Source organism: Leishmania braziliensis, chromosome 32 (genome assembly GCF_000002845.2).
Source record: "Leishmania braziliensis MHOM/BR/75/M2904 complete genome, chromosome 32".
In the NCBI taxonomy this organism is placed as follows: domain Eukaryota; phylum Euglenozoa; class Kinetoplastea; order Trypanosomatida; family Trypanosomatidae; genus Leishmania; species Leishmania braziliensis.
The window spans coordinates 326,359-346,639 of NC_009324.2; the positions used below are offsets into that span (position 1 = coordinate 326,359).

Consider the following 20,281-nt stretch of genomic DNA (forward strand, 5'->3'; position numbering starts at 1 on the left):
AAGACTTTGTTCTCTCTTTCCTCTGCAAGGATTCCATGGCTGTAAGAGGGAAGAGGTGGAAAAGGGGAAGGGGAGAGGTAGGAGAAAAGGAGGAAGAAGAATGCCACATCTGACCGTGTGCGTACATGCAGGCACACACCGGCAGACACGTCGGCTCACCCCTTCATCTCGCTCTCTAACACTCTTATCTTCTCTATTGCCCTCCTGTTGCACCCTGGTGCTTGCTGGAGCTTAAATCTCTCGTTTTGCTGTGTTTTTTTTTTCCATGTTGTTGTTGTTAAGGTATGTTAAAGAAACAAAAAAGCTGAACAGGAGGGAGAAACGAAAAGACTTGCCATGACCCGAAACGTGACCCCCTCCCCCCTCGTAACCTTGTCTTGTCCTTCCGTATGTGTGCGTGCTATCCTCTGCGCGGGCGCTTTGTTGGAATGCTGTGACGCGGCAAAGTCACTTGCGTGTCTCACCGTTTGTCGTCTTTCCTTTTCTCCGTGAGGACATCCCACGACTTCTCGTCTCTCCGTGGATGCGCGCGTGTGTGCGTAGGGAGGTGCGTTTGGCTGCCGTTTCTCTGCGTTCTATGAGTTTAGAGAGAGAGGGAGAGCGAGAGTGACGTTGGATGGGTGCTTTGTGTGCTTTGTGTACGTGTGTGCCAGTCCTCGTTGTGCTTTCTTTCTTCCTCTAGGCATCACTGCCAACCTTGCGCCTCTCAGTGCAAGCGTGCGTGTTGGACGGCGAGTGTATTGCTGAGGCTGCAGATATGTCACTTGCTCACACCCAGGCACAAGCGCATGCGCACATACACACACGCACAGCCGCCGCCGGCTCCTCCGCCTCCCTCGTCTGCATGCTTTCCAGTTTTGATCGGTGCTCGCGAGCTTGCAGCCTCATCTGTTTTTCCTTTTTCGTTCACCGTGTTCTTGTTGCGTGGGGAGGGGTGCATGATCACCACAAAGAAACCCTCTCTTCCCCCATACCTTCCTGGGACCTCCACGCTCCACCTTGACCGTCTTCTCCACCTTGTTCGCTGTCTCTTCTTCTCCCCCTCTGTCTTCCTCTTTGTTTCGTTTTTCTCTCCCCGTGTTTCCCACACATCCGCACACCCACATGTGTGCGTAAAGGCCCCAACTTCTTCAATGGACTTTCTGTTCGCGTTCAGGGCAGCCTTTTCTTTCGTTTGTTTGTCCTTATGTGTTTCTTCTTACAGCACCCCGAGGAGGCTCTTGTTTTCTCATCTCTACGTTTTCTTGAGTTCTCTCCACCCGCTGCAGCCGGTGGCCACTATACCGACGTCTTTCTCTTCCGCTTATCGCCAGGCACTCACGCATACTCACGTTACCTTGTTCTCTCAAGCAAATGCACCTCTCCGTTTCGCGCAAAATTACTGTTTAATTTTTTTTTTTTCCATGTCCGATACTATACGATCGTTGAGTCCATCGCCAACGCCTTTGAGGCAGCGCATCATGCGTCGTGGAGAGTTTGCGACTCATTCTGAAAGCTCACTATTTTTTCCCCTCTCTCTTTCTCCGTTCCAAGTCGCTGCACACAGTCCTTCCTTGCAGCAGCATTCTTTTCAAGTAATTAGTTCCACCGTATACTAGTCGCTTCAAGACAGGCTGAGTCTTTCCCCTCTTTCATCGGCAGAGCATCATCGCTTTCGTCTGCTTTGGCCCCAACGCCTTGTTTGAGGACCCCTCTCCACCCTTTTCCCTCTTTTTCTCTGCAAACGGTGTCACGCCTGCGCCGCGGCTCCTGGCGCAGCGCTCCACCGACGCAGGACCGAGTACTGCCCGATCCTGAGCAAGGCTCATGTGTCTGTGTTACTCCCTTGTTTCCCTCGTCTCTCAGATGGCGGAAACTCGTGCTTGTTTATTCAGTGGAGGTCGTTCTGTCCTTCGTAGCGGTACAAGATGCGCTCAACGAGATCCGCAATGCTTCGGTGATGTGCCTGGTTCTTTCCCTCTTGCAGCTAAGGAAGCATCAAATGTGGGGCGGCCCCCACACAAACCCATCTCCCTTTACGCGATCTGTTTCACTGCTAACATCGGATTTCTTATTACCTTGCGCTGTGTCGCACGCCTTGCCTCGGCTATCTTTCGTCGACCCATTTGTTAACGCTCGGGTATTCCAAGCAAAGGCATAAACGAAAAAAAAAAAGAAAAGAGGTGGACTTACACGCGGCACACGTGCGTCTTCGTCTTTTTGTTGTTGCTCTTCTTCTGCGTGGGTCCACTGCATCACCATGCGGATCACCTTACTGTGTAGCAGTGCTTTTCGACCTTAAACTGTGAGATTGCTCCCTTGTGCATTACCTCACTTTCGCGAACGAGGGAAAGCGAGCGCTATCGGAGAGGGGGAATGAGCTGGAAGGGACAACGCCATGTGCGTCTTGTGCCACCCATCTCCCCACACGTTATTTCTTCGTTTTCTTTCCGGGGATGCAACCCTCTTTTTTTTCTCTGCTCAACCATTTCTTGACTCTTGATGTCATACTCTTTTACGAAGCAAGCGAGGGGTACAGTGTGTGAGGAACGCTCTTCATTGCACCGCGCCCTCTTACGCCTATGTGCGTGTGCGTGTGTCCGTTCTGCTCTTTTCTGTTGCGTGCTAGTCTTTTTCTTACTTAGTTTTTACTGGTACACGGGTATTGATGTGTGTTTCTCTGACGGCAATGTGAGGTCTGCAAGGAGGTGCACGGCTACCTGTCCTTCTTCTGGCCCTCTTCTCTTCCTCGGCTCCGTTTCATTGACTCTCTGTTTAACACCCACAAACTCCAGCGCCCCCCCCCCCCTCCCCTCCCCCCACTCAATCACTTTCTCCTCTCTCTCTCTCCGCTGCTTTTCGTGTAACTCTCACGCACCACAGTTGCTTTTCGTGGGCTGAGACATGAAGTAACCAAGGAGTGCACTGCTCATTACTGCACATATAGGTGCGTTGTACGTGGCGGTCTCTCTGTTCGACTTGAGGGGTGAGCACGCACCCACACCCACACACATCTTTGCATATTCATGTGATCTGGTGAGCGACCTGGTTCAGCTAAGAAATGCAAAACAACATGCCGCGCTGCTGCGCTGCTGCCCTCTCCACCTACTGATCTCTTTACCTGACCACCTCCGGAAAAAAAGAGAAGCTTTCACCCAATGCTAAAGAAACGATGCAAATAAACAACACCCCGTGGTAGAAGGGCTATGGGCTGGGAGGGTGGTGTCCGTCGTGTTGTCTTTTCTGGTGTTTCTTACCCACCCCTCCGCACGTGGTTCAGCTGCGCATGTACGTTTCACAAGTCTATGTCGTTTGGTGTGTTTTCGCCATCACCACAGCCTCAAGAACCCCAATCGCTGGACTGAGGAGGCAGGTGGAGGTGGGCTGGGCTGCTCTAGGAGTTTTCTTGAAATGGAGCTTTGCGCAGCTATCCGAGCACCTACTGAAGGGGTTGTCGTGGAAAACGTGGGGTTATCGACAGTGCTACATGGACTGTTGCAGTGCTGCAACTCGTCAGCGTCTAATGGGAGATGTCAGCAAACTAGATGAGCTACTATGTTCTACCAGTACTACCCCCAACAGCTGCGAAATGTTCAGGAAACAGAGAAGGCAAAACAATGTCCTAGCAGGTACGACTGGCGGCGCATCGGGATGAGAATTGGAAAAAAAGGAAAAGGAGGATCTGGTCTGACACTGTGTACACAAGGACCTACACACCCATGCACGTCTGTGCATTTGCCGCTGCATTTATGCGTGTAGCTGTATGCCTTGTTCACCAGAAACAGGGAAAGTAAAGGTGCCTCTACTCACGAAAGGGCGACTCGGTTTCACCCATTTTGTGTACGGGCGTGCTTGCGTGCAGGAGGAGCCTTGGTGACCTCTTCGAAACCCACGATTCAGTACTCGTCAAGAGACGCACAGCCACACTCAAAGGCGTGGGGCAAACAACAGCACGACACCCCCCCCCCAAAAAAAAAAAAAACAGAAGCAAAGCTCGTTGGGAATTAAAACATGAGAAGTAAATACCTGCGCTTCTGCGCAGGCTCGCAGAGAAGGATCAAAAAGCTGATTTTTTGTGCACCACCGGTGCGTACATACGCGATTGCATGACGTGGACAACAGCAAACGACCTCGCTTTAACTGAGAAACACACCAAGAGGAGGAGGAGACAGTGGGCGAAGGCCAATGGCGGGCATGAGCACGTAGGAGACGAAAAAGGAAAAAAAAAACAAATTAGATGAACAGCCGCGACGGCTTGATGCATCATCGAACTCCACTCCCTCCCACCCTCTCCCACTCCCACATTGTCTCTCTTTCTCTCAGCCTTGAAAACGTCTTTGACTCTTCTGCGCGTGTACGTTCTGCTTCTCTCCTTCTCCGTCGTCGACTTCACTGGTGTCTCCGCGCCTGTGTGCATCGAGTTAGGAAGCCAACGCCGCAAACACGAGGAAAAAAAAGCACATCGACAACAGACGACGAGTTTACGGTGGATTTTATTGCCTCCCTCGAGTGCACTGCCACCCATCCCCCTCGGGCAGGTGCTGTCTCCCATTTTCTCGCCGCCTTTTTTTTTCTGGGCTTTGTTAATTAATTCTGTGCTGAGAGGAAGGAAGGAAGACGAAGGACGCTGGAACAAAGTCAAGTAAACAACAAAACAGGGAAGCGGGTGGCTGCCCAAAACCACCCGTGCAGTTCATTTCACTTAAAAAGTGCGCTTGCAAGGCTGTTGCTTTCTCCCCTTTACCAGGCCGCAGGAAGCAAAAAGCGGCACGCAGAGAGGAAAACTGATCTCGCTCGAATACAAGGAACGTGAAAAGTACGGACAGGCTACCGCACCAAAAGGAGGCGAGCGTGTGCGTGGAAGTGGCTACTCGGCAGGTCGGAGCGCTTGCAGGACAGGGTGACATCACGTATTGACTGTCTTGTTGGCTCTTCTCACCTTTTTTCCCTTTTTTTTTCATCTCCTCGTTGTTCTCCACAGGTGACCTTTCATCATTGTTCTGTCCATGTGTGTTGTCTGTCGTGCATTTGCGTGAATTGTTGGAGTTCTTTGCCTGCTACCTCCTTCAGCTCACTCGAGGTGGCGTCTCCTTCGCCGACTTTGTGGATGTCTGTCGCTGTCTCTCTTTCTGCCTCCTTCGCTAGTGATCTGTTCTTGTAGCTGTCGCTGTCTAGCCACTGCACCTCTTTTTTGGTTCGCCGCTTCTCCATATCTAGCTAGCATTTCCTTGGTTCCTAATTCTCCACCTCTTTTTTGTGTTGTTTTTATTCGGTGTGCCCCCCTCACCCAGTCAGCGTAGCTGTTCACCATGTCCACTGTGGTCCTCAGCAACCTCCCGATGGGGTGCATCGAGTCGGATATCCACCGGGCCTTACTCATGTATGGCACCGCCGTCCACATTGAGATGCATTCACATGCATCTCAGGCCACTGTGACAATGCGCACGAAGCAGGAGGCCCAGGCACTGTTGAATCGACGCTCTGTGAACGTCATTGGCACCTCGGTGCGCGTGGACGCTCCGGTGCAGGGGCCACCACTGCAGCCGCAGCATCACCTGACTCAACAGCAGCAGGCGATGCCCCAATCACCGCAACATCTGCAGCAGCAACAGATAGGTGGCTACGGGTATGGCTCTGGTGATGGTGCCCAGCAGCAACAGCCCATCTACAGCAACATGGCACCGCAGCAGTATCCCCAACACGAGCTCAGTCGTCCGCCACAGCAGCACCTGCAGCCACAGCAGCTCTACCCACAACAACCACAGCAGATGCCCTTGCAGTCGCAACCGCAAAGCACGGGCAGTTACATTACAAACTCCAGCCACAGAGGCGGCGGCAGTGGCCACGCAATCATGCCAACGCCTCCTCAGCCTTCTCGGCGTCTACGTGTGCTTGTGGAGGACTGTCGCTACCCGATTACCCGCGACGTACTCATGCAGATGTTCAGCATGATTGCTCCGCCCGCGAGTGTGTCGTGTGGCCCGTACGGCCCAACTACCACCGGCACGGTGGAGTTTGCAGACGCAGCGGCGGCGCAACAGGCCATGGACCAATTTCACAACAACGCAATCTATCCCAACTGCTGCTACATCAAGCTGTACTTTGAGCCGATGTGGGACCAATTCGACCCCGCGCAGCCGCCTCAGCCGTTGCACCAACCGCACTTGTACGGCAACAGCAACAGCGGCTACGGCTATCCGACGCAAAGCTCCACCAACTCGCCGCCCTCGGGGCATGCGAATCCGTACGGGGTGACATCGCACGCCCCCGCTCAACCCGACGCGCCCGGCGCGGGCTGGGGCGGCGGCGATAGTGCCCGATGTTATAGCGACTCCACCCCGTCAAATGCCGCGCCGCAGTCGCAGCATCCGCAGCCTGGGCAGTCCACAACCGATCCTAACGGTGGCTGCCGAGACGGCTATGGTGCCGGTTCAGGCTATGCGCACGATGGAGGCTCTGCAGTGCGACAGGGTGGCGAGGGTGAGACTACTCGTGGAATGGCACCTGGGGCGATAGGGCGAGGTGGCCGGGGCACCATTCGGGGTGGTATCGTGGGTCGTGGGAGCGGTCCGGGGTCCGGTGCTGCCACCGGCTTCAGCCCGTACGACTCCTCAGGGGCACCGCCGGCGCGAGGTGGCGGTATCGGCGTCGTGCGCCCTCCGGGATCGCAGGTGAGCCCCTGTATCGTCTTGGTCAGCGGTGTGAACGAGTCGGCTCCTTTGTATGACCTATGGGTGCTATTAGAGGTTTTCGGCAACGTGAACTCGTTGAAACGGCAGTTTCGCGAGCGCACGAACGTGGTGGCGCAGTTCCAACATCCTGGCGATACCTTGACGGCGATTCAATACCTGCAGCACTGCCCGTTTCGCGGTGGTGTGCTGCGGCTGAAGCGCTTCAGCGGGTACCAAGCGCGGGAGGCGGAGTGGGAAACGAAGTCGGCGACTGATCCGACAGCCCAGGCTGCGGTTTTCACGACTGGTTATCACCACCGCACACCGCCGCGAGCGCCAGTGAACGTGCGAGGCCGTGTGCGCCCAGACAAGAACCTGTACATCACCAACCTCACGGAGGCCATCCTGGATGACGAGCTGAAGGGGATCATGAAGGAGGTCGGGTTTGAGCCAGACTCGTACTACCGTCGAGGTCCTACAGGAGTCATTGTCGCCTATAAGGATACGGAGACGGCTGTAGACGCTCTCATCGCGGTACACGCCAAGGAGGTGCGCGGTCGCTTTCTCCGAGTGACCTTCTCACGCTTCCCACCAGGTCCGCGGCCCTTGCGCGACGGCGTGGACAAAGGAGACGAGGACGACGACGGGGATGCTGTGCAGTGCGGCGGTCAACAGGAGACGCCACCACCGCATCAGCAGCAGCAACAGCAGGCGGCTGAGCCACCACAGGAAAGCGAGGCAGCGCCTCAAGATTTTGCAGAGGCGCCGGTGCCGCCCCCGCCGCAGAAACCTGAGCCTCTTCCAGAGGGGGCGAACAGAGGCGAGGCGGAGTCGTCCGCACCTGAGGCATCACCAAAGACGACGAAGGCAAAGACGAGGGCTGCAAAGAGGTAGAGGTTCTGTGTGTAGTTTTGTAGGTTAGTCGCTCCTGGTTGCGTGAGGTTGGCCTCGGCGCCGCAAGAGGTATGACACGTGCGCAGCGAAGAGGTGAAGAGTGGGTGCGAAGGACATGCACATCCTGCCTATCGAGGATGGGTGCTTGGCGTGCGCTGCGTGTGATGAGCCTGTACCTGCGCCGGCCGCTTGAGTCGCTGTCGCTGATGCTGTCGTCAAAGGGTGTACTTGTTTTTTTGTGCTTGTACTCTTGGGTCTGGGGCCGCGTGAGGGACAATAAAGGAACTGCTGTCAGGTCAACCTATGCGGGCAGGCGAGGGCGGGGGAGGGGATGTACACTGCAAAAGGGATCGCCGCGTATAGCCTCGGACGGCCCATTACCACGGATGCTGCGTCGACTCTGCGCGGCGAATGCGAGCGAGAGCACGTGCGAAAGGCGCTCGAGCCGCCAGGCCTTTCCCTGTCGCTTCGGCGCCTTTGAAGCTTTCCTCAGTCAACTCAACTGCGCAAGACGCGTCATCGGCCCCTGTGTGCATGCCGTGTTTCCCAGCTACACCTTCACGAGCGCGCATACGTGACCGCCCCCCTGCCTCTCGGTGTGCATGAGCTCAGTAATTTCTCCAGCCCGTAATAAGCATGCTACCTGCGCAAGTGCAGGTACTGTGCTGATCTCCCTGTTTTGCTCACCGATCTCGGCGCACGCGTTCGTGACGGCTCTCGACGTAGGTGCCTATGCGTTTTGGTTCGTGCACGTGTGTACTCTCGTATTAGGACCCTCCTCCCTTTCTGTTTGCTTTTTGACGTTCCTCCGAGGTCACGAGCTACACCTCCGTCAGCATGCGTCCCCCCTACTCACATTTAGAGAGTACACGAGTATGGATGTGGCTGGCTCGCTGGAGCAGGCGTGGGATCCATCCACGCCTGGTGCCGGCGCGCTCCGTGCCACTGCTATCGCCCAGCTCTACTTCCGGATGACCGCTCATCACCCCCTGACGATCTTGGTGGTGGACACGATGTGCCTCGTCTTTGGGGCGGACGGCGTAACGGTGCAGGAGCTGGTGAACTACTTGGGGATCACCGAGGATCGGGTGCGGTTTGGTCTGGAGGGCATTCCGGCGGGAATGCGGTGCACTGCGCGGCAGCTGGAGTCGGAAGGGTCGTTTGTTGGAGCTGCGCCCGACGCATTGGAGGATGAGGATGCGGTGCAACGCGACCGACGCACTGGCGACGGAGAGGGGGGCTCCAAGGAGACTCGATACTACCTGAACTACAAGCAAATGTTGCCCCTTGTGTACGCCCATGTGACGCGTCTGCTGCTGTCTGCGTGCGTGACCGATGTGCCGCCATGTCGGTACGTGGAGTCTGTGAAGCAGGCGCAGCTGGCGGCGTACCAGAAATTTGATACAAGCAATGCTTACGCCTTCTTTGCCTCCGGCCCCCCACCCCACGCAGAGGAAGCACAGGCGACCAGCGGCGGCGTCGGGCCGTCCGGCAGGGGCATCGACGATTACGTCGATATCTCAGAGGCAATGCGGCGCCGAAACGCGATTCGTGGTGTCCCCTGTCTCGGCTGTTCTTGCTACTTCCTTGTCGAGGAGTTTTGTGAAACCCTCACCCGCTGTCCGCGGTGCGGCAAGGACATCCTGAGCCTCTGCCTTCACTTCATCCAGACAAAGTTACAGGAACGTGTGAAGGAGAAGGAGACTCTGGTCACGCTGCTGCCACCGGTGAGGCAGATGTGGAAGCGCTTCGTTGCACGTGAACAGTCACAGACGCCGAGTGCCGCACCGGTGTCTTCGTTATTGACTGCCGAGACGCACAAGACAGCAGTGCACAACACCGCTGCGAGCACAGGTGCTTCCGCTGCTGCAGCTGTGCCACTTCTGAGGCTCCTGCTCGATTGCACGCTGGCCCGCGACCCGTTTTTGTTTCAGCAAGCTGCTGCATTCTTGTTGCTCTATAGCGCGCGCTTTGCCTCTGTGAGCGACGCGGCGAGTGTAGTGGATGTGCAGGAAATACTCACCGAGCGCGAGTATCAAGATCGGCTTCGGAGCTGCGCGTCGCTAGCCGACCAGTTTCGCTCCCGCCACCGTCACGCCGCGTCGGTGCACGTGCGTCTCATTTCTCAGCGAGAGATTGACGCAGCGAGGCAGCAGGAAAGCCACCAGAAGCTGCTGAAGCGGGCAATGCTGCCACCGTGGCTGCGACACACAGCCGCGCTCGATGAACTCGGTGGCAGCCACATTTACGCCAGCCCTAGCAGCGGTACCGCCTCGACGCAGGGGGCGGAGATGGACGTGGCAAAGGAGCCTTGGGAAATAGAGGGCTCACGATTCGGAGAAATTAGCAAAGGATGCGTCTCCACCGGTGGAGCGGTCTGGACGGCAGCGAATAGCCTAGCCGGCTGCTCGGTAGCTGCGACGTCTGCGCAGAAGCGTCAACGGGCCGCAACAGACACTGACGCGAAGGCAGCACTGACCCGAACCGCCTCCTTCATCACGGCGCACTACTACAATGACGAATTTGATGCGGTGGTCCTCCCTCAGTTGCGGCGTGTACGACGAACAAAGAAAGAGCCATCCATCGGAAACGAAAAACCGAGTCTTATATAAAGGTGCGCGCGCTTGTGGCTTTTGTCTGAGTCTACTCTGCAACGGCTGACACGCGTTACATCAAACTGCGATTTTGTCGTTTCTGTTCCAGCGGTGTTTCATGCCAGCATGGCGGAGGCGCAGCTGCTTCCGAAGAGGTCCATGCCAGAAGCACGACACTGGTGCCGCGAAAACAAAGAGAAGCAGTGAAGAAACATTCTAGCGGGCGCATGTTATCTTTGCAGTTGCTAACAAGTCTGTAGGTATCCGCATGCGTCCTCCTCTCCAGCCCCGTAGGGTGCCATGTGCGCCGTTCAGGTGGCAGCTGTTGAGCCCGGTCTGCTGAGACTCGTGAAAATGAAGGGGAGGGGGGGGGGGAGGATATGTATCCAAAGGTCATATTTCACCGAATCAACCGCGGGACGACAGTATGCATGACTCTTCCATGCTGTCGACATATGCTCTTTCTTCGTGTGGACTGAACAACGTCGCAGTCCTTACTGGCCTAAATGGTCCATGTGGGCCCCTCTCTTTGGCGTGGGAAAGACGCGTTACATCTTGTCGTCTTGTCTCTTCTTCCCCCTTTTTGCTCTCCCTTGAGCTTAACTTTATACCGCCAATGTCGATTTTCCTCACCCGGAAACACACGCTGTGTGTAGGCGCCTCTGTGCTTCCACTATCCAGATTGGCGCTGCTCCGAAACTGCTTCGAGGCACTGTTGTCCATGTCTCTCTGTCCTTGTATGGCTCCCTACAGCAGCTCAATCGACCCTGTATCCCGTTTCTCCAACACGTTGTCCGCCTCAAGTAGCCCCCTCCCCCCTCCCCCCTCAGTACACAGCCGTGCGCAGGGCACCCCAAGTGTCCAGGCGCCCAAGTGAAACACGAAGGGTGGAAGACATGGAAGGCGTCCTCTCTCGCTGACGTTGTCCATCCTCCTTTTTGACCTTTCTTATTGAATGGGCTCTCTAATGAGGGCGACCACACTCTAGCTAGACACGTCGGCATACGTGCGAATCCCATAGCGCGATCGCTCCCATGCGCATTCTCCTTCCCCGTCTCTTGATCTCTTGTTCGCCAAGGTCGTAAAGTACTTACAATCGACAGCGCCATTTTTGCCCTCGTCTATGCTTCTACTTCGCTCCCCTCTCTGTGACGCGAGCTCACCCCGCCTTCATAGGGACCCACCACATACGCCCAGCGAATGAAGCGTTCGCTCTTTCTCCTCTACTCATCGCCGGTGAGTTCGGCATTCTTTGGCATCCACTCAGAACCAATTCACCTCCCTGTCGCCGCTCTGTCTAGTGCTTGCATTCGTAGCGCGCGCGAGAGAGACGAGAATTCACTATGACAGACTCAGCGCAGCTGCTCCGACACGTCTTTCAGTGCCGGCGCTTTTTCTGTTTGCTTACCCGACGTCTGGGCGATCGGGGTGCGCGCGTGGGTCAGTGTGCGGGTGTGACTACTTTTTTTGTTTTCACATCGTTTCATCGATTTCTCACTGCCGTTACCGCCCTTGAGGCTGCAACGCGCTTTTCTTTTCCGCTCTTCTCTTGGTGCTCTGTCCAAGTCAATCGCGCGGTCGCTCGCTCTCTCCTTCTGTGTGCCTCCCTCGTTGCTTTCCTTTTCTCTCTTCATCGGATTGCATGTCGTTCTTTTGCTCTATTTCCTGTCGTTGTCAATCGCGCCCCTCAGCACGGAGCGAGTCATTCTTTGATGACTCGCCATTCTTTACAGTGAATTCCGTCGTACTGGCCTTCACTCCCAATCGTGCTCGCCTTTACAGTCTCGTGACTACTATTCAGTGGACGGCTATTTCAGGGCGGAAGTCCACGGTGGCGCGTCAGTTTTCTCCCTTACAGCTGCTGTGCAGCAATGAAGGTGCCTTTGCTGGTAGCGAACGGCTGAGTGAGCTGCTCTACTTTGAAGTGCACCTCCTCGGAGAGGAAACGGTACCTTCCCTACTACCGGAATTGCACTTCGGGCACGCCTACGGCAGTCCCCCCCTTCTGTGTCAATGCCAGCGCAAATCGCGCTGAACGTTTCTTTTGCGGCGTTGCCTCTAACTCAACCACTGTTTTTCTATGAAATAGAAGCGCACGCCCTGATGGTGGGCGACTCCTCAGTGCGTGGTGTCTGGGTCCAGGGCCCCACGGCACAGGGAAGCCAAGCAGCTTCAGTCCCGGCCCTCGCTCTCTACTGGCGTGGGGAGCCTGCGCCTGGTGGCGGCCGGCACGATGGAGGGGGTCTCTGAGGCGGACTGCGGGGCGAGGGTGGGTGGGTGCAGCTCGAGTCTGCGGCCGTGCTCGGATGACTGGGGTCAGCGCATGGCTGCGGCGCGTGTCTAGCGCTGCGGCACACGGCGCGAGCTGCCTGTGGCGGGCTGGAGGAGGAGTGGCGTTTGGCTCATGTTGCGTGGCCGAGAATGGGCACACTGGAAAAATTTCTTCTGCTAGTTTGTTGTTTTACTCGTTTATGTTAACGGATCATGCGCGTGGACGTGGCGAAGAGAGGAAGTTTGTGTTACAGCACATAACACGAGCACGGGATAGAGGATCGCCTTCATGAGGAGACGCCACTCGGTTACTGGACGCTGTGTAGCTCTTTCAGTGGGCATCACCTGTGGTACTGTAGGCAGCATGTATTAACCGTTGTGTATACTGTGGCGGCAAAGGATGTGCAGAGCCGTGCAGTTGCACCCAAACTGCTCCTGTTGACCAGCAGCGAAAAGCTGAATACGTGCACACCCGCTAACGGCGTGGATGATGGGGTCACAGAGAATCCTCCGTGTTGTCGTTGCTACCCAACTACCCTTCTATCCTTGGGCAGTGCGGTTTTCATTTTTATCGGTGTGCCACCTCGTGTCCCTCTCTCTTGTTCTGTTCCCTTGCCTGCACGCGCTGCACCCACAAGTACACAAGAGCAACGAAGCGTACCCTTTCGTGCACCTGCGCTGGCTCGTGCCCAACCATATACGCCTCCGTGGTGCCACTAATATACCCTGCCATTCATTCAAGTAGTCCGCTTCACTTTTTGTTTTTGCCTTCCACAGTGGCGTTTGTCTACTGAAATGACAGAGCAGGTGTCAATTGAGGCGACCATCCTCAAGGCGCTGTCGAGTACCGAGCGAGTGTTCTCGACAGATGTAGCAGAGTCGATTGGGGCCGACCACCAGGACGTCGTGGGCGCTGGTAAGTCGCTGGAGGCGGATAACTACATCCACTCGGAAATGGAGCAGAGGATGGTCCTAAAGCTCTCCAGCGAGGCTCTGCAGATTATGGAGAGCGGTAGCCCCGAGTACCGAGTCTGGAGTCTGCTCAAGGATGACAAGATGAGTCAGGAGGACGTAGCGAGCAAACTCGGCAAGGAGGCAACGGGGGTGGCGCTGGCCAACGGCATCAAGTCGAAGATGTTCAAGACGACAAAGGAGGCGGGGAAGGTCTTTCTGGAGCGCGTGCCGGGCAGCGAAAATGTCGTTGACACTGTTCGGGAGTTGCTAAAGGAGACTGCCGCCGCCGCGAACCAAATTGATGCCAAGGCGATGGAGACGCTCAAGAAGCGTAAGCTCGCGGCGATGGAGGCGAAGAAGGTCTTTGTGTATACAAAGGGGCCGTCATACGCTGTGGAACGTGCTGCGAAGGCAGTGGGGGACCTGACGCGCGAGATGCTCGCCGACGGCTCGTGGAAAGAGCGTCAGTTCAAGGAGTACAACTTCTCTGCACAGGGTGCGGATGTGGGTGGCGGTGCACTGCATCCGCTTTTGAAGGTGCGCCAGGAGTTCCGCGAGATTCTCATGGAGCTTGGGTTCCAGGAGATGAGCACGCAGCATTGGGCAGAGGTGTCGTTCTGGAACTTTGACTCGCTCTTTATTCCCCAGCAGCATCCGGCGCGGGATCTGCAGGACACCTTCTTCCTGTCAAAGCCAGAGACCTCAAATGTGAGCGACTTGGAGTACGTGGAGCGCGTCAAGGCGCAGCACGAGGAGAGCTTCCGTACGCCGTGGAAGCTTGAGGAGGCAAGTCGCAACGTGCTGCGTACCCACACCACCGGCTCCTCAGCCTTCGTGCTAAAAAATCTCGCCAAATGTGCGAAGCGTGGTCCAGATGGCAAGCTGCACTTTACTCCTGGGCGGTACTATAGCATTGACCGCGTATTCCGCAACGAGGAAATGGACCGCACCCACTTGTGCGAGTTCCACCAAGTTGAGGGGTGCGTGATTGATCGCGACATCTCTCTTGCCAAAATGATGCACACTTTCGACTCCTTTTTCCGTCGCATTGGCGTTTCTCAGCTACGCTTCAAGCCCGCCTTCAACCCGTACACGGAGCCCTCAATGGAGATCTTTGGCTTCCACACCGGCCTGAACAAGTGGATCGAGGTGGGAAACAGCGGCCTCTTCCGACCAGAGCTGCTGCGCCCAATGGGCTTCGAAGACGACGTGGCAGTGATGGCTTGGGGGCTTTCGCTAGAGCGACCGACGATGATCAAGTACGGTATCAACAACATTCACGAGCTCTTTGGCCATCGTGTTGATATTCGCTCCATCAAGCGCGCCGCAATTGCCCGCTATTAGACGTGAGCGAACATGTTGGAGAGGGCGAAATGGGGTAAGTCGTCTTGTCCTGTGCTGGAGACTCATCTGCGGTTCAGGGGGTGGGGTGGTCTCTCTTTGGTTGTCCTTTGGGAAAATCTCTGCTCACTCCATTTCCTTTGCTTGTGGTATTCTTTGGCGCTGAACGTCCTCTCTTCTCCTCCGTTGCCACGTCCCTGGATAGTCAAGCAGGCGAGCAGTCATGGGTTTATGCAGCAAAGCACCAATTATTACGTTTTCGTGTACGTGTGCGATGCTGGTGGTGTGCACACTCTCATGCACACCACCATCGCGCCTGAAAGTGCGGTTGTCCCATCCCTCACCCGAGAGCGAGACGCTCGCTTGTGCGTGCGTACGTAAGGATCCTAGTGATGTGCCCAGTTGCGGAACGTTTTCTTTCCTGGCTGCTCGTTGGTTGTGTTGTACTCTTTGGTCACCCGTTTCTTCGCGCGCGTGTGTTGTGGCTGCTCTTCATATTGTGAAGGCGCGGTGCCTTTTGTGCTGCCGTCACGCGGAGTCCCCCTCCTCCCAAGCGAGAGAGAGACAAAACGGACGAGACTTCCCGTATGAGTGATGTGCGTGGCTGTCGTCTGTGCCCCTCGTTCTCTTACTTCTGCAGTTTACTCTTTCCCAAGTCCCTCTTGCCTTGCGAGAGTCTGAGATGGAGTGGGCTGCGGATGCAAGACAAAAAAGGGAGCGGGGTGGAACCGTGAATGCAGGGGGGTGGTTGGGTGGGTCGGAGTGCGAGCGCAATCAGGTCGTAGCTTAGGCTATTTTGTTTTTTTTTTTTTGGTCTCGTCTTTCTAACATCGTTGCCGCCGTGGCTGTGGTTGCGCTGCGCAGGGTGATGTTCCCATGCCAACAGCTTCTTCCACAGACACGCCTCTGCTGACAAATGCCGACATGCATGCCTACTCCCACACTAACTGGTAGGGTGATGTACGTCACACGTCGTTGCGATGATGTTGGCGTCTGTGAGGGTATGCGGCAGCTCGGCTTTGTCGTCTGCGTCCTTTTCCTTGTGAGTGTCCGCTGCGTGCGTCGGGCGTTTGGCATCGTGCCCCTACCTCACTTGGGGGCGGGGTGGCGTACGCACCTTTTTAAAGAGGGAGATTGTTCTACTTAACAGGTCGGAAGATCTCTCGGTGTGCTCCATAGGCACAATCAAAGCAGAAGAGGGTAAAAGCGAAGTCAAGGTGACAAGACTGATGAGAGACGTATGGCGCGCTTGTTCCGTGTAGTGTGGTGAGGCAGTCACCAGGAAGGTGGAGGTGGGGTATATGTGTGTGTGTGCTGAGGCGGGGGAGATGGGGAGAAGCATGGTAAGAAACCTAGAAAGACCACGAGCACTGCGTATTCAGTGGAGCACAGCTGCGTAGCATGCGATAGGGGAGACTCGCATCGTGCCGTGCAGTTCTTCTTCCCTTCTAGTGAGCCTTTTCCCTCCTCCCCCGCTCGTCTCCATTCACCAGTGTAGTGATGTGTTCTCGTGGCATAGGTGCTGCTTGTTTCGCATGGGCCGGCCCCACTCGCGGAGCAGAGGTTTCACGTATGTGTGTGCCGCCTTTCCTTTCATTCTTCTTTCCTTATCTGCCCCCGTTGCACTGTTTCCCAACTATTCCCCCTTTTCCCCCCCCTCTCTCTCTCCCTCCACACGTCTCTGCATGTGTGCCTCTCTTCCATTCTCCGTCCACGGTTGCCACGATTTCATAATTTTTTTTTTTAGAAGTGAGGAACAGCCGTTGCGCCTCCACGCAAAAATGGTCAAGCCGCACCTCCGCCACTACCAGGTGGTCGGCCGCGAGTCCCCCTCCGAGAAGAACCCCGAGCCGACTGTGTACAAGTTTGAGGTGTTCGCCCCGAACTTCGTCGTTGCCAAGAGTCGCTTCTGGCGCATGATGAAGATCAAGAACAAGGTCAAGGCCACCCACGGTGATGTGCTTTCCTGCAAGGTCGTGAAGGACGCAAAGCTGGTGGCGCGCAACTATCTGGTCGACATCGCCTACTACAGCCAGCGCTGCGGCTACACGCGCATGGTCAAGGAGTTCCGCGACGTCTCCAAAACTGGTGCCGTGAGCCAGGCCTACCATGATCTGGCCTCCCGCCACCGTGCTCGTTACCACAACATTGAGGTGCTGTGCGTGAAGAGTATCCCGGACCACGAGGTGAAGCACCTGAGCATTGCCCAGTACCACGCCCCCAACCTGTCCTTCCCGCTCCTGCAGCGCCGCACTAAGGCAGCCCGCAAGGACCGCGCCATATTCGTCAAGAAGAACACGAAGCGCGCTGTGGTGGCGTAAGGAATGCGTTAGGGTTCTTCTGCGTTGCTGACGTCGGCATAAGTGTGTGTACAGGGCGTCTGTGTAGGGAGGTGCGCGGATGCGAGCCTGCGCTTGTGTGCTGGTGCGTGTGTGCAGCCTTCTCTCCCCGCCCCTCCCTCTCTCTGTTGCGCACTGGTGTCTGTTGTGCCCTCCGTTTCCATCTAATTTATTCATTTTTTTTTTTTTCGCCTCGTTTCCTTTTTCAAACTTGTACGTCCACAAAACAACAACATAAATGTCCACTCAGAGGCTGAGCAGCAAGGAGTAGCCAACACCGGGCTCTGTAGTACATACCCGCCCGTGGCTCTTATGGCTCCTGTATCCTCCACTTCTACCCCTCTTGATGGGCCCAATCGCTACAAGTCGCATACCCATCGAGGATGCACCGCTTCTCTGCGGCGGCACGGGGGAAGAGAGTGTCTGACGGTACTGAAAGTATCCCATGCGGCGGATTCTTTTCTGTCAACTGCCGGTTGCGGACTGCAGGGTGTGCAGAGCATGCGCCGTCACTGCTATGAAGTACCGTTTCCTGTTCTCGGTGCTTGGACTCAGCCAAAAGGAGTGCAAAGCGTGAGCGGACAGGCAGGGGAGAAGAGAGCATGGACGGAGGGTCAGGCGCATGTATGTGTACACGCTCACACCCATACGTGCTTGGCTCGTTGGCATGTACATGTGCTTTTCCTGGTCATTTTCCCCCACTTTTCACCGCTCTCTATTGCCGTATACACTACCACCCGTCCACACACACGCACACCCACAGATGTGTATTGTGTATGTGTGTATATACCTGCCATACTCATAGCACCTCTCCTACATGAAACAAAGAAAAAAGTGAGTCGTTACACAATAAAGATATAGGCATCTCTGTGGTCGTCATACTTCTGTATTTCGTGCTCGTTCGCTATACCTGTCGCTCACCCCCCCCCCCACCTCCTCACCCGCCGCACGCCCTCCAAAAAAGTGACGTGTGAGTGGTGATTTTTCGTTGTCTCTTTCACATATACCCCCCCTTTTTTTTCTCACGCACCTGGTGCGGTAAAAACGCAGCAGTGTCGTTCCTTCGATACCCTTTGCTGGCCAGTGCACGTAGCCGCTGCCCTATTTGCTTAGCACCCTCGTACAGTGCGAAAGGCAGCAATCCACTACTGCGGGTACCTTCTGTGTCGTTGCTCTTTGGTGCGCATACGCAATCCGAGGCGGTGCTTACCAATTCATTGTACACTTCCCGTGCTTCAAGACTAACTAATTCCGCCCCCACCTCTACCATGTCCGCCGCTCCTTCTTCGACGACTCCATCGTGTGTCACCTCGCCTACTGTGGAGGTCCCATCAGGCAAAGTGTGGTTGAACTCTGACGAGCCCAATGACGAGTACGCACTGTTCTGCACCGAAGAGATCCCACCGAAAGCGCCAGGCACAATTCGCATCTGGGTAGACGGGTGCTTCGATATGCTCCACTTTGGACACGCCAATGCACTGCGGCAGGCACGCCGACTCGGCGCCGAACTCTTCGTCGGCTGCCACAGCGATGAGGAGGTGATGCGCTTTAAAGGACCGCCAATGATGCACGCTGAGGAGCGCTATGAAGCGCTGCGGGCGTGCAAGTGGGTTGACTACGTGGTCGAAAACTACCCGTACTGCACACGGCTCAAAGATGTCAAACGTTTCGAGATCGACTACGTCGTACACGGCGACGACATCTCCGTCGACTTGGACGGCAACAATTCCTACCAGGAGATCATCGATGCCGGCAAGTTCAAGGTGGTAAAGCGTACTGAGGGCATCTCAACAACGAACCTGGTGGGGCGCATGCTCCTGTGCACCAAGGACCACATGCTGAAGTCAGTGGACGAGGTGCAGCTGGAGAACTGCCTGTTCGAAGAAAAACCCACCATGCACTGTCTGACCACCTCTCGCAAGATAGTGCAGTTCAGCAACAACTCCAGCCCCAAATCAGGTGACCGTATTGTATATGTGGACGGTAGTTTCGATCTCTTTCACATTGGCCATATCCGCGTTTTGCGGAAGGCGCGCGAACTGGGTGACTACGTCATTGTCGGCGTGTATGAGGATCAGGTGGTGAATGAGCAGAAAGGCAAGAACTACCCAATCATGAACCTCAACGAACGTGTGCTCGGCGTCTTGTCTTGCCGTTACGTTGACGAGGTGGTGATGGGCGTGCCGTTTGACGTCAGTAAAGAGGTCATTGATGAGCTTCACATTGATGTGGTCGTAGGCGGCAGGCTCTCGGATGTGGAGGCCGGGGCGGGAGGGAGTACGGCGTATGAAGTACCCAAGGCGATGGGCATCTACCACGAAGTCGACTCGGGCTGCACCCTCTCGACGGACTCCCTTATCGATCGCGTCGTCGAAAACCGCCTTGCCTTTCTGAAGCGTCAGGCGAAGAAGCGCGCCAAGGACAAGAAGAGTCAAGAGAGCAAGCCGGACGCGTTCCGAAATGTGCAGGAGGTGAGCTAGCGGAAGTGGGCTGGTGGAGGGATACGGAGAAATGAGAAGAAATGTAAGGAGCGAAGGGGGAGACGGTGGAGGAGACGAAGGGTGTGCGAGGGGAGGAAGAGAAGAAACCGATTGTGCCAGCACCTCCTTGTCAACTACTGAAACTACTTTCCTCGTTTCAGGGGGTTGGTGTGTGGGTCATTGCCAATCATTCACCTCTTTGCTCCTTTCTCTCTCTCTCTCTCTTGGCGCTTCAGCTTGCTGAACCGCGCGAGTTGCTCCCTTCGCTGCGGTGTTGCGGTGATCTCGCCACGGTTGTCCCTGTGGGCACTTCCCTCGGTGCTTTCTTGCCTTCCCATCTCCATCTCTGTGCACTTTTTTCAGTATAACGTTGCCTCGTCTTCCTTTTCCGAACCGTATGCTGTTGGAGGCGGCGACACTGGAGGCCGTCGGTCTTGCACAGGAGCGAAGCTGCAGATGCACTTTCACCACCACAGGTGCACTCTTTTTTTTTCACTCGCTCTTACCACTCCGCATCGTTATGCGAGATCACTCTAATCACCCCACTCGCGTATTCCCGTTTAGGATGCATTGCGTTTCAAGTAAAACACGTCTAAAGCACTCGAGGGGCAGAGACGCATCTCTCGCATGTGCACGCGAGGGGAATTGTAGGCCGTGTTACGGGGATGTACGGGTTCGAGGTGTTCGTTCAGCCTCGAGATGTTGGCATCTGCACGGAGGCACATGTGCTGCTCGGCAAAAGGTTTTCACGTGCTTCC

At 55.8% G+C, this 20,281-nt stretch overlaps 5 protein-coding genes across 5 annotated transcripts; all 5 read left to right on the plus strand.

Moving 5' to 3' along the window:
• Positions 1–5,288: 5,288 nt before the first annotated feature.
• Positions 5,289–7,544, plus strand: LBRM_32_0940 (conserved hypothetical protein; the record flags this gene model as incomplete). The annotated part of the gene is made up of 1 exon (XM_001567401.2): positions 5,289–7,544. One exon carries the CDS (start codon positions 5,289–5,291, stop codon positions 7,542–7,544), a length of 2,256 nt encoding a protein of 751 aa, XP_001567451.2.
• Positions 7,545–8,146: 602 nt separating this feature from the next.
• On the plus strand, positions 8,147–10,156 carry LBRM_32_0950 (conserved hypothetical protein; the record flags this gene model as incomplete). The annotated part of the gene is made up of 1 exon (XM_001567402.2): positions 8,147–10,156. The coding sequence occupies one exon, from the start codon at positions 8,147–8,149 to the stop codon at positions 10,154–10,156; it is 2,010 nt and encodes a 669-aa protein (XP_001567452.2).
• A 3,048-nt stretch (positions 10,157–13,204) lies between these two features.
• On the plus strand, positions 13,205–14,707 carry LBRM_32_0960 (putative phenylalanyl-tRNA synthetase alpha chain; the record flags this gene model as incomplete). The annotated part of the gene is made up of 1 exon (XM_001567403.2): positions 13,205–14,707. One exon carries the CDS (start codon positions 13,205–13,207, stop codon positions 14,705–14,707), a length of 1,503 nt encoding a protein of 500 aa, XP_001567453.2.
• A 1,778-nt stretch (positions 14,708–16,485) lies between these two features.
• Positions 16,486–17,025, plus strand: LBRM_32_0970 (putative 60S ribosomal protein L18a; the record flags this gene model as incomplete). Its single annotated transcript, XM_001567404.1, has 1 exon — positions 16,486–17,025. One exon carries the CDS (start codon positions 16,486–16,488, stop codon positions 17,023–17,025), a length of 540 nt encoding a protein of 179 aa, XP_001567454.1.
• Positions 17,026–18,311: 1,286 nt separating this feature from the next.
• LBRM_32_0980 (ethanolamine-phosphate cytidylyltransferase) lies at positions 18,312–19,523 on the plus strand (the record flags this gene model as incomplete). The annotated part of the gene is made up of 1 exon (XM_001567405.2): positions 18,312–19,523. The coding sequence occupies one exon, from the start codon at positions 18,312–18,314 to the stop codon at positions 19,521–19,523; it is 1,212 nt and encodes a 403-aa protein (XP_001567455.1).
• Between the last annotated feature and the right edge of the window lie 758 nt (positions 19,524–20,281).